This window comes from Cygnus atratus, chromosome 14, assembly GCF_013377495.2.
Source record: "Cygnus atratus isolate AKBS03 ecotype Queensland, Australia chromosome 14, CAtr_DNAZoo_HiC_assembly, whole genome shotgun sequence".
In the NCBI taxonomy this organism is placed as follows: domain Eukaryota; kingdom Metazoa; phylum Chordata; class Aves; order Anseriformes; family Anatidae; genus Cygnus; species Cygnus atratus.
The window spans coordinates 11,338,054-11,363,412 of record NC_066375.1 but is presented as its reverse complement, the minus strand read 5'-3'; the positions used below and the strand labels follow the sequence as shown (position 1 = coordinate 11,363,412).

Genomic DNA, 25,359 nt, shown 5'->3' with positions numbered 1-25,359 from the left:
AAAAGGATGGGAGGGAGCAGCAAGAGTCTAACCTCCCGAGGGGAGAGGGTCGCTGCTGGAGTCCCATCACGTGGTGATCTGTGGAAAGGGGTGAAGAGGTGGCAGCTTGTGCACAAGGAGACTTTTCCAGGACTGGTGAAACTAAGGCTGTCTTCAGAGACTTGTAGAAGAATCTCACAAGTCCCCAGGAGCTGGACTCGATGATCCCTGTGGGTCCCTTAACTGACTCAGGATGTGATTCTGTGAACCTGGTAGCTGGTCAGTGAAACAATTGCTTGGGAAGGGGATGGAGCAGAAGGACACTGCCGCAGCACCGCACAGCTTCCAGTGGCTTCTTGCTCCCCACGGGGACACCGAAACCAGAGGCAAAGGGATGGGTGACGAGAACGGCTCAGGAACAGGATGTGCTATGGGACTGATGAGCTCTGTAACAGCTTTGCTAGTATGCTGAACTAGTAGGAGGCAGTGAGTTTAAAGCAAGGAAGAAGTAGGTATTTTCAAAAGTGTAATGATTAAATTGGTTTCTTCAAGGCGTAGTGGTTGCCAAAATTGACAGGTTAAAAAAAATACATATGAGTATACGAAGCATCATAGTTCTGTACTTGCACCTGCATTACTCAAACATAGGTTGCTGTCCTAGGTAGGACTTGCGTCCTCACGTAATGGTTTGTTCTTATGTATGATCCTTCCCCCACACCTTGTGTGCGAGGATATATATTGTGCTATATATCTGTGTGTGTGTATATTATATATATATATATATGGTGAATTGATTATGGACTGCTACAGTGATTTTTATTTTTAATTTTTTTCCTTCTCCCAAGCCCTTAAGAGAGTCAGCGTGCGGCCCTTTGGGGTACAGTAAGCTGCTTATTTAAAAATTCTGCCCTTCTGTTAGGGTAGAGGAAAAATGTTTGCTCAGCAGCACGGAGCAGAAGTCCAGATATCTTCTGGAACTGTAATGGTATATTAACAGGCTTATTTCTTAGCAAAATTACTCAGTTTTGCTGAGGGGGGGAAGGAATAGCAACGTGTGTCTGAAGAGAATCAGAAAACTAATAAATTTTCTGTTATCCAGCAAAATGTAGGGCAAATGCTTAGGTAACATCAGAGGAATCTGAGTTTGCTGGATTTGGTTTTAAACCAAAATTCCACATCAGGTGAGACTGTGCAGTGCTGCACTGAGGCTTCCTGATGGGACCTCCTGGAGTGCCATGAAAAACAAAGGGCTTTACTGTCATGGAGGTTGCTTTCTATAGAGCTTTGTCTACAGGGTGCTTGTTGGGAAAGCCACAAGCATGCCGCGTGATGCATGCTTGTAGGAGTAAGTGTGGGTTACAACTCCTGTGGAATTAGGACAGGGTAAGAACCCCCAATAAAGCTTGGTAATAATACTCTTGACTAGGAGCTCAGGTATGTCTCTGAAAAGTATCTATGTAGGGATTTAAGGCCCTGCTTTGCAAACACATACCTAGGTTTGTAAATAAGGCATGTAAAGCATGTAAAATCATGTATGATTCATGAGAGTTGGGAAGACATAGATGTTGTCATGCAGTTCAAAAAGGGCAACTAGAGAAGAGTGTATGCACGGCAGTAACTGATGATGGAAATGGGGACAGGGAAAACATATTCCAGGAAATGTACCTTGGGACAAAGCCCATTGCAGGAAGGCTGACCTTTACAGCTCAGAGAGAGTGGGTGGAAGCTGTGCTTAGGACCTCTGGAGTATTCTGCAACCACCTTCTAGGCTTGCTGAATGCCTTTATGAAGTTTTCAGGAGTTTTAATCTTCTCAATCATCAAAAAAATCTCCAATACAGTTGCTGCTGAAACTGTTCTTGTTGGATGCTCTCTTTCACTTTTGACCTCTTCTTGGTTGTGGTACTTTCTGCTCTTTTTTGAGGGGAAAATTAACTTTTGCCCTGGAAGGCTATACCCTTCTTAATCTCATTCTTCACTGTTTTTCTGTTCTGTTGTGTTCTTCTGACATCTCTGTGCAAGTGTCTGTCTGCTTTCTGGTAGACTGCATCCAGTTTTCTTGTCAGTCCCTCTGTGTTAAGAAGCAGAAGCTCCATTCCATTCCTGCCCATCTTTGAAAACTGAGTTTTGCCATGGCTAACACAAAGCTGCTTTTACCAGTGTTCGTTGTCTATGATGCCACCGTTCCCTTCTTACACAGGCCACTGCCAGACTCCTCTCTAGTTTCTTAAGCTCTTTGGCAGAGCTGCTGGCATGCAGCTTTCTTTACTCATTCACCATGGCTGTCTGCTTTAGCCAGGCTCTTGCTTTACCATATTCTTTGGATGGAATATAAGCTTTACCAGGCGCAGCCTTGTACAGGTGATGCCCATCCAACATCTTTCACAGAGGTGTTTGTGTGTAGCCTGTGTGGTCTGGCAGTTGAGCCAGCTCTCCGAAAGTGTTTCGGGATGACCCAGTGCATGACAGGTGCTCGTGAGGAATCCAGGCAGCTACGGGATAATGGACAGGTTCCCTGCTTCGGTACTGAGGGGAGTGTAGCCACTGCGTGTATGTAGTCACGTGCATTCACTTGTTCTTCCCCAGGAACTTGCGTTTGGCCAGTATTTTGGGCTGAGTTTCTGGGTTAGATGAACATTAGTGATTCCTCAGGTCCCTATTCTCTAGTTTGTTGCATCTGAGTAAGTTGAAGGGCTTGCTGCTTGCTTTGCCAGCTCTTTGAAGGGAGAACTTCCTTGCTGCTGACTTGGCGGAGGTGTTGCAGTGCACCGTGAGGGTTAACAAGCCTGAAGCTGAACTTCTGTTGTGCTTGATCATTTTAAAATGAGCGGTTAAGTGGTCTGGCTGGCCTGGCAGTGGGAAAATAAAATAAAATTCCTCTAATCACTGGCGTTGGTAAAACAGTTAAAACTCTTTCTCAAAGGCATTAAGAAATGCCCATTGGAAAGATAACACCAGTGTGTGAGCAGTTAACTAGAACTGCCCGGCTGGCACAGCAAGAAGAGGACAGGGCTGCGTGTGGAGGACGGCGCGTGGTATCTACAGGGTGAGCATACTGCTAGCAGCATGCAGGTAGGAGTGGCTGGTGAATATGCAGAGAGCCTCTGCAGCCTTCCCTGGGGAAGGACAGGCAGCTCTTTCTGAGGTGATGAAATAGCGAGCTGCAAACAAACAACATTCAGGTCAGTGTTCAGCCAGGGACTGCAGCAGCTAAACATAGCCCCGAGTCTTGACTCGGATGGCTTCTGCCTGGAGCGTGACTGCTTTGGGCTCGCTATAGAGTTACGAAGGTGAAATTCTTTAGCCTGTGTCATGCCAGAGCTCAGTCTGGATGTGTTAATGGTCTCCTCTGGCCTCAAAATCTGCACATCTCGGAGAACTACTGCAGAATATTGAGTGTCGAGGAAAATCTGTCCCAGCTGCAGTGGGCCATCCACTGTCTAAAGTGGGTCCTGCTGACTGTTCATCAGCCTCTCCTCTGTATCAGCAGCACTCAGCCTTAGCAAAGGCAAGTCATGCTCCTGGTATTTCTCCCAGACTTCCTGGTATGGGGAAAGAGGTATGCGCCACAGGGAAATGGTGACCCTTCTCCACCGTATTTTGGTGAAAGAAAATAGCAGGGTGCAGCTACTTAGAACAGGATGGCTCCTGGACGTGTGGTGTTAGGGATGTTTCTGTTTCTCGGACAGAGAGAAGCTTCCGAAACCCAGTGTAAGGAATGTCTTGCTCAGTCATGCTGCTTGGAGGTTAATTAAAGTTTAATCATTGTGGTGACAGTCCTGTCTTCTGATGGCTGTTGCATGAGTAATACATTGGATAGAGACTTCATAAAACCTGAAGTGTCTTTAGTGCTGCTTTTTTAACGAGACTGAGCCCAAGGTTCTGATTGCTTTTGGCTGCTTAATGGTTCACTTACATATTACTGGAAGAATAGATGATGTGCTGAGTTACAGTTTCATCAGGAAATTATTCATACACAGCCTTGCTCCAAAGTGATGGTCTAGATGCTTGTAACAATTAGCAGAAGTGTAATGTTGTTCTACTCCAGAACAAAGCACATCTCAGCTGAGGATGTGTGTTCACTCCTTCTATCATTAAGGCTATCAAGTATGTGTCTTGGATAGGCTGCTTTTCTGCATGTTTTTCCTCTTTAATATTGACAGAAATAGGAAGTAATCACTTTTAAAACTCACTTAAAAGCAATTTAGTCATGAGTAGAAGCAGAAATCATTTTCTTTGCAGTAGCAAGGCTGTTAAATGTCTTAGAGTGAGTAGCAAATGCATGACTGGAAATGAGCAAGCCACTCTCCTTGCTCTCCTGTGCTAAACTCCTGTCACTTAAAAGAAGTCACTTAAAAGAAGTCACTTCAGCTCAGGCTGTGCCCTGTGAAGGAGTTAAAAATATCCTCGCTACTTGACAAGGTACTTTTGGGTCTGGTTGTGTCAAATTCCAGTCCCCTGGAAAGCAGTCTGAAATGGGATTTATATGCTTGTGGATGAAGCAGGTGAAAGCAAACCAACTCTTGTTTGTATTTGTTCTTCTGCAGGACAGATTCTGCGTCCAAAATGAACTACGAAAATCCTCCACCTTACTCCGGCCCGGGACCGACTGCCCCTTACCCACCCTACGTGCAACAACCAGGTGGTCCTCCTGGCCCCTATCCTGGCTATCCTCCTGGACCTACAGGGCCGTATCAGCCAGGTCAGCCAGGTTATCAAGGTTATCCGCAGTATGGATGGCAAAATGCACCTCCGCCTCCAGGACCAGTGTACACGGAGGGGCCTAAAAACACAGGTACATCTAGCAGCAATGGCGCAAAGCAATTGTAACCTTTTCTGTCTTACAAATGCATGAGTGCGTGTTGACCTTGAAGTAATATGGTTATCAGGTTCTGGCATTAACAGAGCTGGGGGAGGTGGAGACCTGTTTGAGGTAGGTGTTTTGATTATAGCGTGTTTTCCTGCCTGATTTTGCAATTTTGTGCCTCTGATAGTTCTCTGGCTCTTCAGAGGTACTGCTGAAGGTCCTTAATGCTGATCTCTGAAAGGAATCCTTACGCTGAGGTTGTTACACACGCTTGTTGCTGGCTTTGGATTTCCCACAACTCTCATTCTGCCTGTCTTCTGGCAGATAAAAGTTTATCTGAAAGCTGCGTAGCTAAAACAGTTAAAACTCAAATGTGTGGTTCTTACTCAGTTAATATGCATCAATTTTCTTGAGCCTGTGAACAGCTGTCCAAGTGATGTGGTAGTGCAGTTGGAATAATTCATGAGCTTTTGTGTGTATTCCTGAACTTTTGTGTGTTTTCCTGAAGCTATTATTGTGTGGGGGTGGGGGGAAATAGGTTTCTGGGGCAAGGAAGACAGGGTAACTTACCTTGGAAGCTACCTCGTCCATCTGCCATTTTCCCTCAGTTGGTATGCTGGTTTAATCTGGATACTTACAGCTCTTGTGGGGCACACTGCAGAGCTGGGACTGTTGAGCCTGAAGAAGAGATGGCTGGGGCAGGATCTTATCAATGTCTATAAATACCTGAAGGCAGGGTGCAAAGAAGATGGAGCCAGGCTCATTTCAGTGGTGCCCAATACCAGGACAAGAAGCAATGGGCGCAAACTGGAGCACAGGGGGTTCCATCTAAACGTTAGAAAGCAGTTCGTTACTGTGCGGGTGACGGAGCATTGACACAGGTTCACCAGAGAGGTGTTGGAGTCTCTCTCCTTGGAGATATTCAGATATATCTGAACATGGTCCTGGGCAGCCTGTGCCCGCTGACCCTGCTAGCAGGATCTCCAGAAGTCCCTTCCCACCTCAACGACTCTGGGATTCTGGCAAGGCTGGGTCTGGTCCCTGCCTTTCCCACACTGAGAAGAGGAGAAGTGTTCAGTGTGTTCTATTAACTTGGTTGTGCTGGTGAGGACATATACCTAGAGACCAAGTTTATTCTCCTCAGTGTTCCGTTGGCTTTGGTTTTAAAATCTCTACTTATGCATCATGGAGTGTATACACCCCATCAGCGTGGGTACTCTTTTTGCCATACCAACTCCAGTGCCTTATTTTGAGCTTCCTCAGTGATGATAACCTCCTCGTAACCATAACCTCCTTTCAGGGAGGTTGTGGAGTCTCCTTCTCTGGAGATATTCAAGGCCCGTCTGGAGGCCTACCTGGGCAACCTGCTCTAGGGAACCTGCTTTGGCAGGGGCGTTGGACCCGATGATCTCTTGAGGTCCCTTCCAACCCCTGCAATTCTGTGATAATTATACTAATCCGGACTGGAAAGCCAGACACCATCATTGCCTCTGCTGCAATGAATATCACACACAGTTCTGAGCTGTTGAGAAGAGCCTTAACTTAAGTACCTACAGCTGTCCTGGCTGCCTTGGGCTGCTGGAGGATGTGGCCAGAGCTACTGACAGGGCTATTCCACAGGAGAGCTGTGGGGAGCACTTCTGTAGAGATGCTGTCTGGACACCTCCATTTTAGGTGGGGGCTGCCCTCTGGCAGGAGAATAGAGGTACAGTTTGTGTGTGCTAGATGTCTGGAACGGTTACAGAAGGACTAACCTGAGAGTGGAGAGAAACAAGGCTAAATCATCACATCAAAACCTGAGTCAGTGCTTTACAGCTGTGCAAGGTGCTAGCACTTCCAGTACGTCTGTTGTAATGACTGGCTGTTAGAGTGGGTTTTGAAGCTGACATCACTTGGTAAGTTGTCAGGACTCAGACAATTCCTGTGATGCCTTTGCTGCTATGTGAAGCTGTCCTTAGCTGTTGCTTATTGAAGTCATTCTCCGTATACCATCCTAAGTCACTGGGACTTGTGCTAGTAGTTAGAGCCTTCTCAGGATTGGGGTCTGTATGCTTTTGCTGCGTTTTTGAGATAACTGCCTTCTCAGCCCCTCTGTTTTACCACTTTGTGTTACTCTGACTCAACGGTGCACCATGACGAAGATAAGTTCAAGGTCCTCATTTTATGGGAAACTGGAACTTGAGACAGTTCCTGTTAGGAACTTTTCATTGTAGTGAATCCAAAGGAGAGTTGACACACATGGCTGGACAGGCTGATCTGTGGAAGGATATTTTTCAAGAACTTGTTTTTCCAGTATTCTTGGTTAAAATGGTGGGTTTGGATTCAACTGCTGAAGCCAGTGTACATGAAAGTATCCCTGGGGACTTTAACTGATGTGAGATGTCAGGAAATTTCTGGTGCAGGTATGGCCAGAGAATCCAAATATGAGAAGTGAACAATTGGTATTGGTGATAACAAGTAAATACAGGTTGTGTGCTCAGCTTCCTCTGTAAAAGAGGAAAACCTCAAGGGTCTGCCTTCCAGAAAGAGGAGGCATCAGCATAGAGATGCTTCCTACTGCTGCCACCATGTGTACTCAAAGTGTAACCAGGGTTTTTCCTGAGAAACGCACATTGTTTTGAAGTTTTCTAATAGGCATGTATTCTCAGGGAGAAAAATTCAGTCTCCTAAGTAGAACACTTCCTTTACTTAGTGCAAGTGTCAGTTTGCTGCTGTAGCCATAAAAAGGGATGCCCTAGCAGAAGCTGAAGGAAGAGGTCCTGCTCCTTTGGACAGTCTGGCACTGAGCCAGATCTGCTGCCTTGGATGCTGAAAGGATCCCATGTCAGACTTGATCAGGAAACTGCACTGAACACCCTTGTGCTCAGATCGGGTTTCTCTTCCACTTACAAACCTGTGACCAGCATGGAGAACAGGCTGGGAGTTTGGAGAGGACAGATATCATTCACTGACCAGGCTTGAGCTGCAAAAGGCACAGTTTTTTGTCAAACTGAAGCTCACACAACTGTTCTGCAGAAATAGCACCTTAACCCCACAAACCAATAATCTTCTGGCAATTCATGTTTCTGAATTGGCTTCCTGTAGCCACGTGGGCTCTGGACTCAACCTGGGAGTCAGTGACTTGCGTTGCTTTCACTGAAGTAAATGTGATTCCGGAACGGCTGAGGTTGGCCTCTGACAGTCATCCGTTCCAACCCCTATGTCACGGTTTTACCTGGGATAGAGTTAATTTTATTTGTGGAAGCTCATATGGTGCTGTGTTTATGGTTTATGATGAAAATAGTGTTGATAACACACCAATGTTTTAGTTGTTGCAGAGCAGTGCTTACACAAAGACAAGGACTTTGCAGCTTCTCGTGCTGCCCTGCCAGCAAGGAGGCTGCGCGTGCACAAGAAGCTGGGAGGGGACAGATCCAGGACAGCTGACCCCAACTGGCCAAAGGGATATCCCATACCATGTGGCATCGTGTTGAACAATAGAAGCCGGGGAGAAGGAAGAAGGGTGTGGAAAACACTTGGAGTGCTGGCACTTACCACGTGTAATGGTTTCTTGGGAAGACAAGCCCTGTTTTCCTGGTAGTGGCTAAATGCCTACCTGCTGATGGGAAGTAGCGAATAAATTCCTTGTTTTGCTGTGCTTGTGTGTGCAGCTTGTGCTTTACCCAGTAAACTGCCCGTGTCTCAACCCATGAGATACAGGGGGAGAGTGCGTGAGTGGCTGTGTGGTGCTCAGCAGCCTGCCGGGGTTAAACCACAGCAAGCCTGCTCAAACAGGGTGTCCCATAGAGAGATCCAATGAAGTTGCAATTAAAAGGCTTTATTAATAACAACAAGCTGTGAAAGAATATGGTGGCTATCCTCCATCAAATCCTTACTGATGACTCGTGACTGACATCAAACAGAAACAGCTAGAAGATCAGTACTACATGGATTTTATATTCAGAGAGTTATTTGTGTAATGCTCAGTAGATGTACAGATGCTGCTTATGTCTCTCATCTGTACTATGTTAACGCCGCATGCTATAAGGCAGAAGGAAGGAGCGCAAGTCATTTTATATTCCAGAGTTGATATCCATATTTCAAAAAGGCAGGCTTTGCAATAACAGAAGTCTGCTATAGTCACTAGAAATATTTTGCTGTGTTAACAAACAAAATCAAATCGTAGATAAGATGTCAAGAGCAAGGATGAAACTTTCAAACAAGAAGGTACAAGAGAGTCATTGGGGGAGGGGAGGTTTATGCCTAACGCAGTGATAGGTATTTGCACAGAACCTCTGAGTTAAAGAACCCTCTACATGGTATTCCGCTGACAAACTCACAGTTCAGATCGTATGTCAAAAGAATAATTTACTAGTGGAACTATGAAAATAAAAGTAGCTGCTAAGTTTGGTACTTCTGAAGAAGTAAACATGCCTTAAGAAATTATTTTGGAAAAAGTTCTTTAATGTTTAACACACTTGAGAAAAAAGCTTCATTCGAGCTTTCCAGTTTCAGGTGCCTATTTTTAACCACTTAGGAAGAAAAACAAACAAAAACCCACAAATTTAATTCCTTACAGTTTATATCTTTTTTTTTTTAATCAGCATTTTAGCTGCAACCAGAAGCCAAGTATTTCCAGCACTTGGGCCATGTGTGCACTCTTCAGCACTTCGTTTCCCCAAAACATGCAAGAAAACAAAATGCTAGAGTCAAAGTCACAAGTACTACAGGGCTCTAGCAGTGCTTTTGGAGGTGCTCTTCAAAATGTCCAAAGTGATCAAACTGCTTATCGCAGTATTGCACGTTGCTTGGTATCTGCTTCTTGCTGGCACCACCTTCAGCGAAGTGATAACAGATGAAGTATCATTTATTGCTTAAGTCATGCTTGTAACTCTCAGTAGCACATGTTTTCATGTGCTCCATAAAACAGTAAAAATTTAAAAGAAGGATTACATTTCTCAGTGGAATGTGTTGTTTGCTTATGTAAAAGGATATTTATTAATGTTTGTAGAATGAAGTCAAGTCTATAATTCTGTTTTTCTGCAAAAGTTTTTCCTCTTCTCGATTCTCCTTCCGTTAAGCATCTGTTTTTGCACCTTTGGCCAGTCCATCATGCAGAAATCTGGTCTTTGTTCTGTGATGCCTTAACAGAAGTTTTCTGAGATAGCTTTTGGTGGGGCTTGGTTTAATGATCACCTACAGGAGTGTCTAATATATAACTCATAGCCCTTAAAAAATGATTTTTAAAAAAAATCCATTATGCTAATGTTATATATCTGTTTCTGTGGCTGAACTTCTAACATCAAAAATTGTCATCTAAATTTAATTAAGATGTTGATGTCTAGCTAGCTGGTCTGGCAGGACTTAATGTGGCTTGTCAGTCCATGTGTTTCCAAGCAGTTATCTGGGAAGAGCTACTGTATGGTTGCTTTCCTCTGAGTGTATGTTTTGCTCTTCCAGGTGTGTTTGCTTAATCTTATGAATTAAGCTATTCCAAGGAATTGCAGTGGTACTTCTGAACAAATGTGTGTCCACACTGAGAACTAGGAAATTTGCTCTATGTTAGTGTTTATGCCTAGATGCTTTACTGTGTAGGCAAACTGCAAGGGTGGTCTCTTCTGTTGTGAATTATATTTGATGTGCTAATGTGTGGAGGTAATCAATTGTGCATCCTCAGTGGATCCACAGATGGAAATAATTGCTGCTGAGGCACTTTGGATCTAAATATCTGTCTTCAGGTATGCATATAGGTCCTCATGTATATGTGCAATCAAAATCTGATGTAAAGTATCATTTCCATAGTGGCAATATTCTTTTTAATCAAACGATCCGTGGTCTGTCTGGAAGAGTGATGTACCTAGCATCTCCAATTGGTCCTTGAAGAAGAAAACTCATACGGCTCACTCTCCATATTTAGAAAATAAAATAAAAAAAACTGTGCCTGAGATACAACAGGGAACAGCTTAAGCTTAGCACTGGTTTTGCCGCCCATGCTCCTGAGAAGCTGATGAACTGCCAAGGTAAGCCTTGTGCCATTGTGCTACAGGCTGCTGATCGCAGGCTCCCCAGTCTGAGTTGCGCTGCTCACAGCACTGGCGCCAGTGACACCAGGTCTACTTGGTGCCCGTGCTACAGCCACGTTCCTCCTGGGCAGCAGGGCTGGCTCCTGCACTGCTCAGGAAGTGGGAACTCAACCAGAGAAACTGACTTTCAAGTCAGCAATAACTCTGCTAGAAATAGGTGTTAGAGGGAGGATGTTGCCCTCTTTTTTCAAAATGGCATTGAACGGGGGGACATACCTGACAGCTTGTTGAAGGAAGGTGCGGTCTAGAACAGGCTGAATGAGGACAGCAAGCATATTCTACTCCAGACTCTGTATAGAATTAGTTAACCATGATGACCGTCTGAATAGGGGAAGAGCAACTGATGTCATCTACCTGTACTTGTGCAAAGCATTTGACACCGTCCCCCATGATATCCTCATGTCTAAATTGGATGGTGGCTGATGGTCCCATGTCCCTTTTCCTAAAGTCCAGTGCATGCAAGCTTGCACCCTCTCATAGGCACCCTAGCTGCCTCAATACTGAATACTGCTAGGCTTGAAACTGACAGCCATGCCAGGCTGTTTTTTGTGATGCTTTTTGGGGGTTTGTTTTGTTAGCTAGTATTTGGGCTTACATAGGCTACCAGTAGCAAAATCTCCAAAGAAGCACCATCACCTGCATCTTGCAAGGGCTCATAACTGGCTCTGTTCATAAGTAGACAACTTGACTTTTACCTTTACAGCTGATAACTTATATGCTGAGCTTGAGGGATGTTATCCTTCTGGATATCTAATCCAGCTTCCTGGCTCTGTAAACTGACTTGTGTTGATTTCTGTCTGCATCTTTCTTGCTGTAAAAACTGAGGGCTGTTGTCATTATCTGTCTGCAAGTGCGAGCTCCTGGAATACAGTAGATTTACCCTTTGACATCTCTAAGTTCTTTCAGTAGCTAAAGAGACCTCGCCTGCACCAGAACAAAACTGGGAGGGATGCAGCAGTAGGACAATTGTGTCTGCATGGAGCTCGACATAAGGAGCCAGACTTTCTTGAGCAGCAGAATGCTTGCTTAGGAGAAATTCCCTAAAATATCCAAAAAATATCTTGCTGCCCCACCAGTATTTTTTTTGTTATAGAGTTAATACAATGTGGCCTGGCATAAGGAAGCTAAAATATCTGCTGACTGGTCATCAGGTACTTCATTGTCACCATAAAATAGAGGTGAAATGTAACGCTGCTATTGATAACGTACTGTAAGAAGTGGAATGGGCCGAAGTACGAAGTGACATTCTTCATACGTAATTTTGAAAAAACTATTTGATGTTAGCAGTTTGCACAGCTTTGATCTTTTTTTTTTTTTTCCCATTGATACATAACATAATAGATAAGGCTGTGTGATTCTGTGCTAAAGGGAACCAGGCTCTGTCAGCAGCCGTTCCAGCTGATGGCAAACAGAGCTCGGTATTGCATTTGAGCTATTGTACGCAAGGGTGGAAATCTTATTTCTGCAAGTTGGCCACTGGTAGCACAGCTTGCTGTGATAAGAGCAGTAGTCATGGTGATGATGCCTGCCTCCTAATGTTTGGCCAGCTGCAAGAATGAACAGGTCACCCTGCTACAGAGACGCTGCCTTCTGCTAGAGGCGTGGATTTTTCCTCTTTGTGGCTCTCAGTGTGGGAAGGAGGGGATTGTAATCGCTCTTGTTAGACTTCTAGGTGCCTTTCAGTGATTAACCCTTCAGTTCTTGAACCAAGTTGAGTTCAGCCTTCCACAGTAGAAGTTTACTTGGAAGGCAACACGTAGCAGTTCCCTCAGGCTTTCTCTTTGTCTGTTGAACCTTTCCTAGCAGCTTACCGTAGCATTTAGTTTAACTGTTCTTGTATCTTCCGCACCTGCAACTCCAGACAGATGGGATCCTGGCAAAAAGTTGTCAGGAATCACAACTAAGTTGGCAGGTGTTCCCTTACCTGCTTCTCATGATGCTGTGCTTGTTTAACCTGGTGTTCTCTTTTCCCCAGACCTGCTGTGTAATGCCTCTTTTTGTCCCTGGCTCATGCCAGCTGGCTACACAAACAGCGTGGGCTGCTTGCTGACAGACAACACTGTCCTGGCGCTGATGTTTGAGGTGTTCTAACCTTACCTGCTTTTCAATCCTAAGAAGGTAATCTGAGAAAAATTCAATGCAAAGGAAAGGATTTCCAAATTCAGGTCCTTTTTCTGAAAACATGCTTCGTAAAAACTGGCTGAACCCTGAAGAGTCTGGCCCATAGCTGACTGGATTGAAAGAGGCTGCCACTCTGGACAGCCTTTGTTAGCTGGGCACCTACCCCGGGCAAGCAGCAGGTGGTGTAGGGCAAGGAGCTGCACAGACTGTCGTGCTCCAGCCCTGAAGGGACTGCTCAGGGGCGTTCTCGTCACCTTGAGCAACTGTTCATTGTGACATGTTCAGTTTGCTTTAAAACTGGACTTTTCCCTCCTGTCTGTCACCCAAAACACTCTTTTAAAACCCGTGTAAGACCAAGCTTGTGCTGCATAAAATCCTCCAAGCCAGGACATGTTTAAATGTGGAACTAAGGACGATTTTCACTTAAAACCCTGGCTCAAGCTGAGGAGTGTGCTGTTCTTATCTTTGCAGTTGACTTGGTGGAAAATTGATCCTTGCTTTGTGACTAAATTAGGATTTTCTTGGAAAAACAAATGTTAGAGGAAGTTCTCAAGTTCTGTAGGTTTGGGAGATGTCTGTGCATCAGTATTTGTTGCAGTATGGAAGAAAATTGAAGGATCTGAAGCCCTGAATTACCGTACCCTTGAACGGGGGAGAAGCTGGCTTCTCATGTGGCATTGTCTCCTGAATGCTTCCTGATCTGTGTGGCAGCATCTCTAGTGCTTCAGAGAGCTGGCTGGTACCTGCTTTACCCCAGAAGAGCCCAAGTACCTGCTGTATAAGGTATGCTTTCCTCCTAAGAAGTGCCTGTAGCCCTTCTTCTCAGAGATGTAGAGTTCTTCCTGAGCACATCTGCACTCCATAAATGCTGGTTAGCGTCATTTCCACAGGCTTCCTGTGTTGTCTCAGTCTCTGAATGACAGCTCCATGTGATCCCTGTGTGTTCAGGTGAGGAAGCTCGCCTCTTCCCCATCCCAGAGCTCAGCTGCAAGAAAATCTTCTGCAGGGCTTGTGGTCAGAGGCACCCTGTGCTCTGCACACGCAGTCTGTGAGAAAGAAACTTCACCATTGTGCTAAATGCAGACAATGCAGCATTGGCTCTTGAAAGTGCTTGCTTGGCATGCCTCTGCGGTCGCTTTCCTGAAATGTCTTGCCTTATCAGCTCCCTGAAAACTGAAACAGCTCTCCAGGGTGACCACAAGGGCTTCTTGGGTTGGTGGGACTTTACCACCCTGGTGGATGAGGTTGTGCAGCCACTGGACAGTGATGCTAGTGTGGGAAACTGCAGGTAGTACCTTCTGCTTGAGTGCAGGCTGCAGCAGCAGCAGCTCTTGGGTGGTGTAGGGGACTTGCAGGTGAAACTGGCTGTGCTCACTGGTTGTTGTCCTGCACGATACTTGATTTTGGCTCAGGTAGATCTGGGAGTAGAGCTGTTCATGTTTATAGCTGGGTATCCTGAAACTCTGAGTGTTTTGCAACTTTTTAGTTTTTTTTTGCTCGGGAGTTCACTGTTGTATTTCCACCTGGCTCTGGCAGGTGTCTGTTTTATGAATCCACTAAGGCTTTTCCTGAAATTTGAATACGGTGTAGGTAGAGTATTTGTACTATGAAAACCTCTGGTCAGGACAGAGCTGGAGGACTGGGGAATATAATTTCACAGGTATGAAGCTGCTAAGATGTGTCCACAGAGAGAAGGAAGTTTTTCTTGCCAAGGGAGCTGCTAGGTGCATCTGTGCCCTAGCTCTGCCCAGGAGGTCTTGTGGGCATGGAAGGAGGCATGGTGTGGAGAAGAGCCTGTTGGAAGCTAATGGGAAAGTTTTAGATGAAGTACATGTTCCCCAGTAGTGCAGCCCCTCTTTTCCATGCTTGCTGCTAGCATGGGATGTACTACAGGATATGCTGCAGTCTAGGAAGGTCTAATTGTGTCATCCTTCCTTTTGTGGTGCTGGGTCTGTGTACCTGGAGTGCACATCCCAAAGCATGCCTCAAACGCTGGATTTCTGGTCGCTATCACCTCTGCATCCCTTGACTGCAGCTAACACCCTTGTACTAACTTTCTCTTCTCTGGACTCCATCCTGAATGGAAAGACTTTGAGAAAACTTAGGTAAGAAAGCTTTGAAGGTATAACCAGATGCACAGACTGACTTGTCTTAGCAATTTGCTGCAGGCAGCATTTAAACCTGTATTAAAAAATATTATTCAAATAGTGTTGTACAGTATTAAATCACAGAATCATCTAGGTTGGAAGAGACCTCCAAGATCACCCAGTCCAACCTCTGACCTAACACTAACAAGTCCTCCACTAAACCATATCACTGAGCTCTACATCTAAACATCTTTTAAAGACCTCCAGGGATGGTAACTCAGCCACTTCCCTGGGCAGCCCATTCCAATGCCTAACAACCCTTTCAGTAAAGGAAGTTCTTCCTAATATCCAACCTAAACCTCCCCTGGCACAACTTTAGCCCATTCCCCCTCATCCTGTCACCAGGCACGTGGGAGAACAGACCAACCCCCACCTCGCTACAGCCTCCTTTAAGGTACCTATAGAGAGCGATGAGGTCGCCCCTGAGCCTCCTCTTCTCCAGGCTGAACAACCCCAGCTCCCTCAGCCGCTCCTCGTAAGCCTTGTTCTCCAGACCCCTCACCAGCTTCGTTGCCCTTCTCTGGACTCGCTCGAGCACCTCCATGTCCTTCCTGTAGCGAGGGGCCCAAAACTGAACACAGTACTCGAGGTGCGGCCTCACCAGAGCCGAGTACGGGGGGACAACCACTTCCCTAGCCCTGCTGGCCACGCTGCTTCTTATACAAGCCAGGATGCTGTTGGCCTTCTTGGCCACCTGAGCACACTGCTGGCTCATATTCAGCCGACTATCGACCAATACTCCCAGGTCCTTCTCTGCCAGGCAGCTTTCCAACCACTCATCTCCCAGCCTGTAGCGCTGCTTGGGGTTGTTGCGCCCCAGGTGCAGGACCCGGCACTTGGCCTTGTTGAACTTCATACAGCTGGCCTCAGCCCATCGCTCCAGCCTATCCAGATCCTCCTGCAGAGCCTTCCTACCCTCGAGCAGATGGACACACGCACCTAACTTGGTGTCATCTGCAAACTTACTGAGGGTGCACTCGATCCCCTCGTCCAGATCATCGATGAAGATATTAAAGAGGACCGGCCCCAGCACTGAGCCCTGGGGGACACCACTAGTGACCAGCCTCCAACTGGATTTGGCTCCATTCACCACAACTCTCTGGGCCCGGCTATCCAGCCAGTTTTTAACCCAGCGAAGCGTACGCCAGTCCAAGCCCCGAGCAGCCAGTTTCTTGAGGAGAATGTTGTGGGAAATGGTGTCAGAAGCCTTACTGAAGTCAAGGTAGACCACATCCACAGCCTTTCCCTTGTCCACTAAGTGCGTCACTTGGTCATAGAAGGAGATCAGGTTCGTCAAGATTTTTATCTTCGTCTTATTAAATAAGGCTTCTCACTTGCTGTCTGGACAAGCTAAAACAAGGCTTCTGGTGCAGAAGTGGCCTGTGATAAAATCACTTGAATCACATGGGGGAAAAGGTTATTGGTCCGTTCTCTACCGCGCGCTTCTTCCCAGAGGAGAAAGCTATGGTATTAACGAACACTTGTGGTCTGAACAGTTGTCACTCTGGCAAGCAGCCGTTTAGATAGTATGGGATGAGTTTAGTCTGCATAGCAGTGTTTGGTGACCTGCTTGTTTCTGCTTCCTCTTGCATGCTCCTGGACTTGCCTCGTTCGCAGCAACTAGGAGTGTATCTGACTTGTTTGCACGCAGAGTGGGGCTGTGTGCTGGGATGCAGCTCAAGCTAAAGAAGCAGCAGACGTGACCTGTTGCTGTTCCTGTGCTCCTAGCCCTGCAGCCTCAGGAGGCAGGAAGGATCTCTGCAGCTGGCCGGTGCCCCAGCTGAGTGGGATCCCTGGGCGTGAGTGCCTCGCTTTTCCCCAGGTGGCCAAGTTCGTGGCTTGCTTGAAGTGAGGTTTTGCTTTGTACATGGATGTCATCCCTGAAATAGCTGGACAAAGGTCAGAGCCCCATTGGCATGCAGCAAAGTGTCTGGGGGGGCTCAAAGGCCTCTTGAGGGCTCTGGGCTGCTGTTGCTCCCTGCTTTTCAAGGGGTTCTCTGTGTAAGTCAACACCTGAATGGAGCAGTGCTGTCTGTGCGAGGGCCCTTGGAAAGCATGGTCTGGTTGTGTTAGCAGAGCCTCTATCACTGTATAGCAGTCCTTGTAGACCCATTAAAGCACTGGGCTAAGTCTAAGGTCATGATTTTAGTTTATACCAAACCGTGTGAAAAGTAATGCTCAGGCCTTTCCCTCATGGAGCTAATGATTAACGTACCACAGAATCATGGAATGGCTCGGGTTGGAAGGGACCTTAAAGATCATCCAGTTCCAACCCCCTGCCAACAGGCAGGGATGCCACCCACTAGATCAATTAGGTGTGAACAGAAACAAAATATGTATGCGTAAGATAAAGCGGAATGTATGTGAAATAACAAAGTATTGTAGTATTTGTTTTAAAAACAAAGTGGGAGTTACTTGCACTGGATTGTGCAGACTGTGTGATTACAGGGAGTGCTGCCATATTCAGAGCAAGCATGATTCATTGTGATCTGCAGTCCTTAAAGCTGATTAGAAGATGGGAGGGTCTGCTCAGTTTATACCTTGTTCCATCCTATTTCAGAAAAAACAGTGGAAGTGGCAAAGTGTGAGCCTTTTAAAAACAAAAACAGCTTGAATGCCTCCGAGAGTAATCACCCTTATTTCTGTTCTCTATTGGATCACCAGTCCCAGAGTGCTAATGGGTTTCTGCTGGTAGCAGGAGAGACTTTGGCACATCATGGGAGATCTTTGGAGTTTTTGACCTTGGACAAAAAAGAGGCGCAAAGGAGGTAATGAAGTCCCCAGTAAGGTGTGCCACAGCGAGCTGGCTGGCTTTTGTTCGGAGCCATTCAGGTTTCTGACGTGAAGCATATAAAAACAGCCATGAAGCATATAAAAACAGCCGTTTCCTTGATTGACATATTTTGGGTTGTTTTTTTTTTTGTTGTGGAACTTATTGCAGCAGGCAACCTGATCTCTGTTAATGGAAGACTGCTGAGCAGGAGGAGTACTGGGAAACTGCTGGATAAAGTGAGCTGGGGAGGTGTTGGCTGACATCACAAACATGCTCAGCTAAACTTACTTATTTTCAGTGGTTTGGGTAAGGTGCTTAGGGTTTCAGTATGCTACATCTTAACCCTGTTTACAGAGGATCTTCTGCTTTTAAAGCAGCGCTAATGCATAGACTAGAAAGAGGGAATAAGGGTGCTGTAAGACACGCTCTTGGCTTCTCTTGGCTTCCTTGGGTTGTTCGCTGTGTTTGTATTAGTGCTTTGAAGCTGATGTTCAACTGCTTAGTGTCCAAAATAAAAGAATTGCTGTAGGATGTTTCTAGCTTAATGAGAGCTTGGCTGTTTATCTAGCCTTCCTTTGAACTGTTTTTTACTCTATGCACTTTGATAGCTGCAAGTGAATGGTCAACCAGCCCTCACCTGGTCTGCTCTTACCCTCTCCTGCGTAAGCTGCACACCCAACTGGCTGATGAGAGAAGCTTGTTAGCATTAATACTATATAGCTGTAGTTAAAGTTTCTCTGGCGTGTATGTCTGATGAATTGTATCCACACTTTCTGAAGCGCAGATGAATCTTCAAAGCGATCATTAAATTCAAAGTATAAAGGAGAGGAGGTCATTTTTACTTAGGATATTGCCCAGGTGCTGTCAAAGTCTGAAAACCGTCACTGGTAGTTGTATTTCCTCTCAAACCAGATTCTTGCTTTGTCTGAAGCAGTGTTTGGAGCCTGTCCCTGTGAACTGGTGGTGGCAGAGCTGCCCCGCTGAGACTTACTATTTCAGCAAGTGTTTCATAACCGTACTTGATATGTACTTGAAATATGCTTCGTCAGTATGTCCTCATCACTTAGCTGTAGTTTAAAAATTTTAATGGATTAATCATAAATACTTTAGGCAAACTCTTCTTGTATGCCTGCAGCCATAGACAGGTTACTAGAAATTGCACAGGGCATCATGCTTCAGCTCTGCTTTAAGGTGTGGATACAGCGCGGTCTTCCAGTAGATCATGTAGTTAAACTTGATTTTACGGATCTTTGAGTTATCAGCAAACCCACAAAATCCTTTATTGGTTTGTGTGGTAAAATGAAAGACTTATTAGTCCTGCAAGAATTGCATTAGTGTTAGTGTATCATTTGACAACTCATGCCTTTTGCATGCTCTCTACCATTGCTCTTTGGTAGTTTATAGCTGAGCTACAACACCATGACAGGCAGTGGTCTGAGAGCTCTTCCCAGAACGGTGCTTTGGCTGTGCCTGAAGATACAGCTTTCTTCATTCCCGAACTGTATTACCTGTTCTGCCTGCTTTTTTCTTGGGCAGTTAGCACATGTGTACAGACTAAGCTATACCTAACTTCAGGTAGCAGCTCTGGAGTCTGAAATCAGCATCTTCAAATCAGGAAAGTAGCGGCAGTCACTGCACTGGGAACACAGGCTGGTGGAAGAGGTAGAGTGCTGCTCCCCTGCTCATCCGAGCGGACGGTGCCGTATCTGAGCATGGGAAGTTGGGAGTCCTTCCGCTGCTCCAGCAAAGAGCGCTTTCTCAGCTTCTTGTCTTCCAGCGGCAAGCTGAGGAGATGTGAGGCAGTGCCACCGAAGCCATGTAACCTCACAGTGTCCACCAACCAGATTTGGGAGCATCACATGCTGCAGAGGAATTTCTGGGGCACGGGAGGGTGCCAGACTTCTCCTGGGTCTTGCTCAGGCTGAAGCTGCAAGGACTTTGCTCTGTAGCAAGTTTAGGTTCTTGCTGATGTTTTCAGAGGACAGAGTCAGCCTGCTGCCTCCGTACTGCCAGGAATCCCAGGGCTTCCCTACATGTTCTCCCAGACCCTTTACTGCACGAATCTGGATGTCTTAGGGCACTGTGGTCCTGAATTTGGGGTATGGCAGTGCTCTGTCAGCAGCAATCCAGTTGTCCGTGGCTCTGAAATAGGACAGCTTGAACTGCACCTAGCAGCCGGGTAGAAACCAGTGCTGCTGCAGGCTGCAAGCACAGTGAGCTAGTTCAGAAGTTTCCTGAGCAGCCACGGAGAAAACACCCTCACCTGCTTGCTCTGAGGGATGGCAGGAGCTGCTGAGCATCCTTTCCCATCCGACTGTGGGCAGGAGGTGATGGGGGTTTCCCCTTAACAGCGAGGAGCTGTTGCCCTTCACGTGTGCCCTTCAGCAGGCAGCGTGCACCGCTGAAGAACCGCATGTCCTCTTTTCATACAGGGCTCTTGTATCAATTGATAAGTGTTTGGTCTTCATTCATTGTAACAGAGCCCTTCTCAGAGGAAACAAAGGCACCAGAAAGCTAGCTGCTTGTTCAGACCTCCTGGATTTGCCAGGAAAAGAAGCCCGAAGGCTTTTCCCAGCCTGAAACATAACTGCCTCCTTCAGTCCTTGCAAGCTGGATTTGTTCTGTGCAACCCTGCCCACTGCTCTCCTTCCTGAAGAACGAGGTCGTGTGACTGGGTCTGTACAGAGGCATTGTGTGGCGCAAGGGCTCACTTCTCGTCGCAGCTCTGCGTTACGGCAGGCAGGAAGGCAGAAGCTGAGTCAGTGCTGGGCACTGCCTGCTGCAGGGGCGAATGCCGTTCGGCTGAGGAGCGTAAGGAGATCAGATGTCTGGCTGTGCAGCTTCTCCCAGCAGTGCCGGTCAGGAAAGAAAAGTAAGCCTGCATGGGCAGCTCTGTAAAGCCGACTTCTCTTCTGGAAAGCAAGGCACAGCTTCTCCATTTCCCACAGCTGAGCAAGGGGCTCTCCACCCAGGGGAGCGCTGCCCTGGCCAGAGGCTGCGGGGAGGAGATCGTGCAGCCTCCCGTAGCTGGCCCTGCTGCTTGCAGCACTGCTCTGCAGCCCGGGCACCTGCACTGCCCTGGTCTGTGCGTGGCTCCTGTTAGGTCCTGCTTTCCTCCCGCCTCACACTGAGGGACAGGAGGTGCGTGCCTGACGTGTAGCTGGGAAGCCTAGGAGAGAAGAGCAGAACGGGCAGTGGTGCTCTGCCAGAGACGTCTGGGGTTCCTCTGGAACTGGGCTGTGCCTGCACAGCAGGAGTTGCCTCCTCTTTGTTATTCCAGCTGGCAAGGGGGAGGCTCCCTGAGGTGGGGGATGCAGACTCTAGCTGAGGGTACGGATTTGGGAGTTTTCACTGGGCTCTGCCACTCTGTACGCCACCTGTGAAGTATGATGACAGCAGGATTTTAGTATGGTGTAAGCATGAGCCAGATCATCCTCCACCCGCTCCTCTGGAGAGAACTGAAGCAGTGAAGGAGGAGGAATGTTTTTTTCTGAGCATGAAGCTTGCCAGGAGAATCAGGCTGACAACAGGAGCCTTCTCCTGCCCAGACCTCTCGTTGTCAACGCCACACGTTCAGCTACGCAAAGCAATACCTATCTGCCTGGGTCAGACTCTTCTGTTTCTCATGTAGGCCATAACAAATGGACCCAAGAAAGCTCTAAGGAAGGTCATGTGCCCGCCTTCAAATTGTGCTGCAGTTGCAGGTGTGATAGCCAAGCTCAGTGAGGAGGAACCAAAAGGAAACTCTTCATCTGCCCTGAACTGGCTTTGGAGGCTGGCAGAGACAGTAGGCAGCACACTGGACTCATGTATGAGGTACTGCTGGCAGAGCTGCATCCACCCCAAGGGCTGTAATAGGTGCCAGTGCTTACAGAGCCACTTGCTCCATCACCAGGTCTGTAACGAGTAATATGAAGGTTAATGCAACTGGAACACATTGCTTCGGGGGGTGGGTGCTCTCTCTTCTGTGCATGTACACTGAAGGTATGGGGAAGAAGCAAGATGAGTTAGACGGGCACGTGCAGTTGCAGGGCTGTGATCTTGTTGGGATGCAGCGGTTCAACACTGGACAGCTGCATATCACTGCACCACTCTCTCAGCCTCCCTCAAAAGGACAGAAAATATGATGGGGGGAAAAAAAAACTCATGGGTTGAGATAAAGACAGGGAGATCACTCACCAATTACAGACATGGGCAAAACAGACTCAGTAAGCTAGATTAAAGTAATGTATCGTTTATTGGTAACAGATGAGGGCAGTGAGAACTAAAAGCAAGCTGAAATCACCAAGAGCCAACTGAGCGTTTATGGATTAGGATTAAAGGGAAGATAGGAATACGTGACATTGTAATGGGTGTTTGCTACAGGCCACCTGACCACATAAACCAGGCACGTGAGGCCCTCTATTGACAGCCAGGAGTAGTGTCACACTTGCAAGCCCTGGTCCTCACGGGGGACATAAACCACCCTGGCATCTGCTGGAAGGACAACACGGCAGGGCATAAGCACTACAGGAGGTTTCTGGAGATCCCTGCTGAAAACAGTCTCTTCCAAGTGACAGAGGAGCCAGCAAGAAGAGGTGCTCTGTTCGATCTCATACTCAACAAAGAACTTGTTGGGTATCTGGAGATCAAAGGTAGCCTTGGACTCAATGATCTGCATAAGTGCCTTCCAACTCAGGATATTATGAGATTCTTGGATGCAGTGACCATGAGATAGTGGAGTTTGGGATCCTGAAGGCAGGATAGAGGGTATAAAGCAAGCTCACACCACCTCTGGATGTCTAGATAGCAGACAAGCAATCTGCTGCGGCCTCCAAGGACAGACTTCCCAGCTCATTCTGTCCCCAGGAAATCCTGGCAGGAGACTGCTGGGATGCTGGCATTTCTTCTCTGGTTTTCCCTCCTTTTCTGGGGACCGGCTTCTCCTGGAGCAGCACGTCTGATACCGCCATGCTCACACCACTGATGGCAATGGCAGCAGCATGTCCGTGGGTCGTGCTCGGTGTCAGTGATGCGATGTTTTCCAGCTACTCAGTCCTTTCTGTGCCAGGACTCCAAGAAGTGGTAGAGCTGAGCCTCCACTGGAGCACGGTTTGCTCTTCACTAACACCATAAGCAGATGCCAGTTGGTCCTCTCCATCACCGCAGACACTGTTCTGGTGGTGGCATTCAGCGGCAGCTTTAAGCCCAGTGGGGAAAGCTCCCCTCTGCCAGTTAATAAATCAGGGTGGCTATTCCCAAACACTTGGTTCCATCGCTTTGGAAGGTCACTTCTCCAGAGAGAGCAGGGCCCAGGGCTCGCTGGTTTCTGGGGGATGGTGACAGTCCCCTGCCCTTTAATGCAAGCTGCTGCCTGGTCGGACTGTCCCCAGCCCATTCCCTGTCTGACTACAGCTGTAGCACATGGTCCCCAGCCCTGTAGCTTTGGGCAGTGGTGGGAACAACCACGACAGTCAATCTGAGGAGAACGAGCCTGGCTTGTGGCTGTGCCTGCCGCGTCTGCTGGCAGGGGTTTGGAAACCTGGGAGCATCCCAGAGCGCAGATATCTGAGCCTTTCAAACATCCTCTTGAAGGAGGTTGATGAGCTTTGGTGCTTGCCAGGAGCTGCCGAGTTGAAGACCAATTTTTTACATACCTGACACCCATGGAGCAGGTTTTATAGGCTATAAACCAGCCGCACAGCATGCGTTCTGATCCCTACACATCTGTGCATTAACGGTGACATAGCCAATAAAGTGCGTCTCACAGTGGAAAAACCGCAGGGCAAGCTGTGAAATGGGGCGTCAGTGCAGCACTTCACACCAATGTGCATATTCGGGCTAATCAGACTAACCTCAGTCTGCTTCATTACAACTTGTCCTCATCCTCAGATCCCAGGAACGCGCTCCACAACAGCACTTTCTAGCTTTGGCTGCAGGGCAGCGCTTGCTTTCTTTTAGGCGCACATCCCAGTTTATAAGGAACCCAGTGAAGTCCACTTCCGAACACCTCCTTCAAAGAGAACTAGAGCCGAGCTGGGGAGCAGCAGGCACAGGCTTCAGGATAGGACCGAGTGAGAAGCAGAGTGAAGATGCTTGATCTCTTTGGATTAACTGACACAAGGGAAGACTCAGTCTCAGTCAGCATGAGGTGAGGTGTCTGAAAACAGCAGTCTTCAGACTCCAGGAGAAGACGTGGAGGGTGCAGCCCTGCTGCAGGCTGCTGGAGGGCAGGGAGAGGTGGCAGGGCAGCTGCAAGACACTGGCGCAGGCTGCTGCTGCCCAGTGCAGGCAAGTGCTCCTGCTCTGCTCTCTGAGCGCAGCTTGCCTGCCCAAAGCAGGTGCATTCCAGGCTGAGCCCGTTTTGTCGCTCAGTAACTGCGGGTGATATTATGAAAGCCTGGTCCCGGCTGATCTGCTCCAGTTACTCGTGCTGAAAGCGTAACATAGCACAGTCCCAGCAGCCGGGACCTGACTGTGGAAGTAGTGCTTTATCTGGGGATAAAGTGCTTTATCTGGGGACTCATCCGTCTGCAGTGGGTCTCTATGGGTTGCTGCTGCCGTTGGGATGAAACCATGGCTGGAGGGTCTGTCAGACCCATCATGGGAGCTCCGCACGTGCCCTCCTGCATGTACTCACCTGCGCATCAGTGGAGGCACCCTTCAAGGATCAACTCCCTGCTGCAGTCCTTGGGGGATGCATAACTGCCCTTTTGGTCTCCGGCAGGCATGGGCAACCCAACAGAAATGCCGGGGGTGCAGACGGGCACTGACTGACTGAGCTCTCTTGTCCCTGCAGTGTACGTCGTGGAGGAGCGGCGAAGGGATGACTCAGGCGAGAGCGCCTGCCTGACGGCATGCTGGACCGCGCTCTGCTGCTGCTGCCTCTGGGACATGCTGACCTGACTCTGCTGAAGCCACCTCTCATACCTCTTACTGAGTGCTATGCAGTCTCCCCACTCCTCTTCTGACTCCTTTCTGTTACTGTAATCAACGCTCTGCTTTGCACAGCCAAGAGTTCCTGTCTGTCAGTCCTAGCACCTTGTTGGGGTGGGGGGTGCACTCCTTATTTTAGTAAAGGGAAATCCCTTTTTAACATTTCTAAGACTTTTGTTGTAACTTTGAAGAATGTGCTCGTGGTGTATTTCAGCCAAAGGCATTCTGATGAAATGTATATTTATCAGTTGAAATTTTCTTAGTCCTAGAAATGAAGATATATGCAACAATTAAAGCCAACAGTTGATTTTCTTTGCTAGGTCACGATTGTTTCAATAAATCTGTCCTGTAGAGAGTGTGCTTCCCCCATCACTGTCTGTTCTCAGCCTCCTGCCTGCACTGACTCTGTGGTGCAGCAGTGATGGACCCGGTTTCAAGCAGTTAGGAGGCCTGATCCCACATGGGTGTTTTCAGCATCGTGCCCCTGCTGCAGAGCACAAACACAGAGGTGCTCAGAGAGGCAACAGCACGAGAAAGCCCCCACCACCGCCAGCAC

The 25,359-nt window shown here is 47.5% G+C and overlaps 1 protein-coding gene across 1 annotated transcript in view; it reads left to right on the top strand.

The window, feature by feature from the left end:
- CYSTM1 (cysteine rich transmembrane module containing 1) overlaps positions 1 to 25,159 on the top strand; it is a 30,520-nt gene extending 5,361 nt beyond the window's left edge. Inside the window, exons 2-3 of the mRNA XM_035559695.2 lie at positions 4,526 to 4,773; positions 24,667 to 25,159. Coding sequence (XP_035415588.1) covers positions 4,545 to 4,773; positions 24,667 to 24,773 — 336 coding nt within the window. The 5' untranslated portion in view covers positions 4,526 to 4,544 and the 3' untranslated portion in view covers positions 24,774 to 25,159. The remainder of the gene's footprint in view (positions 1 to 4,525; positions 4,774 to 24,666) is intronic.
- Positions 25,160 to 25,359: the final 200 nt, after the last annotated feature.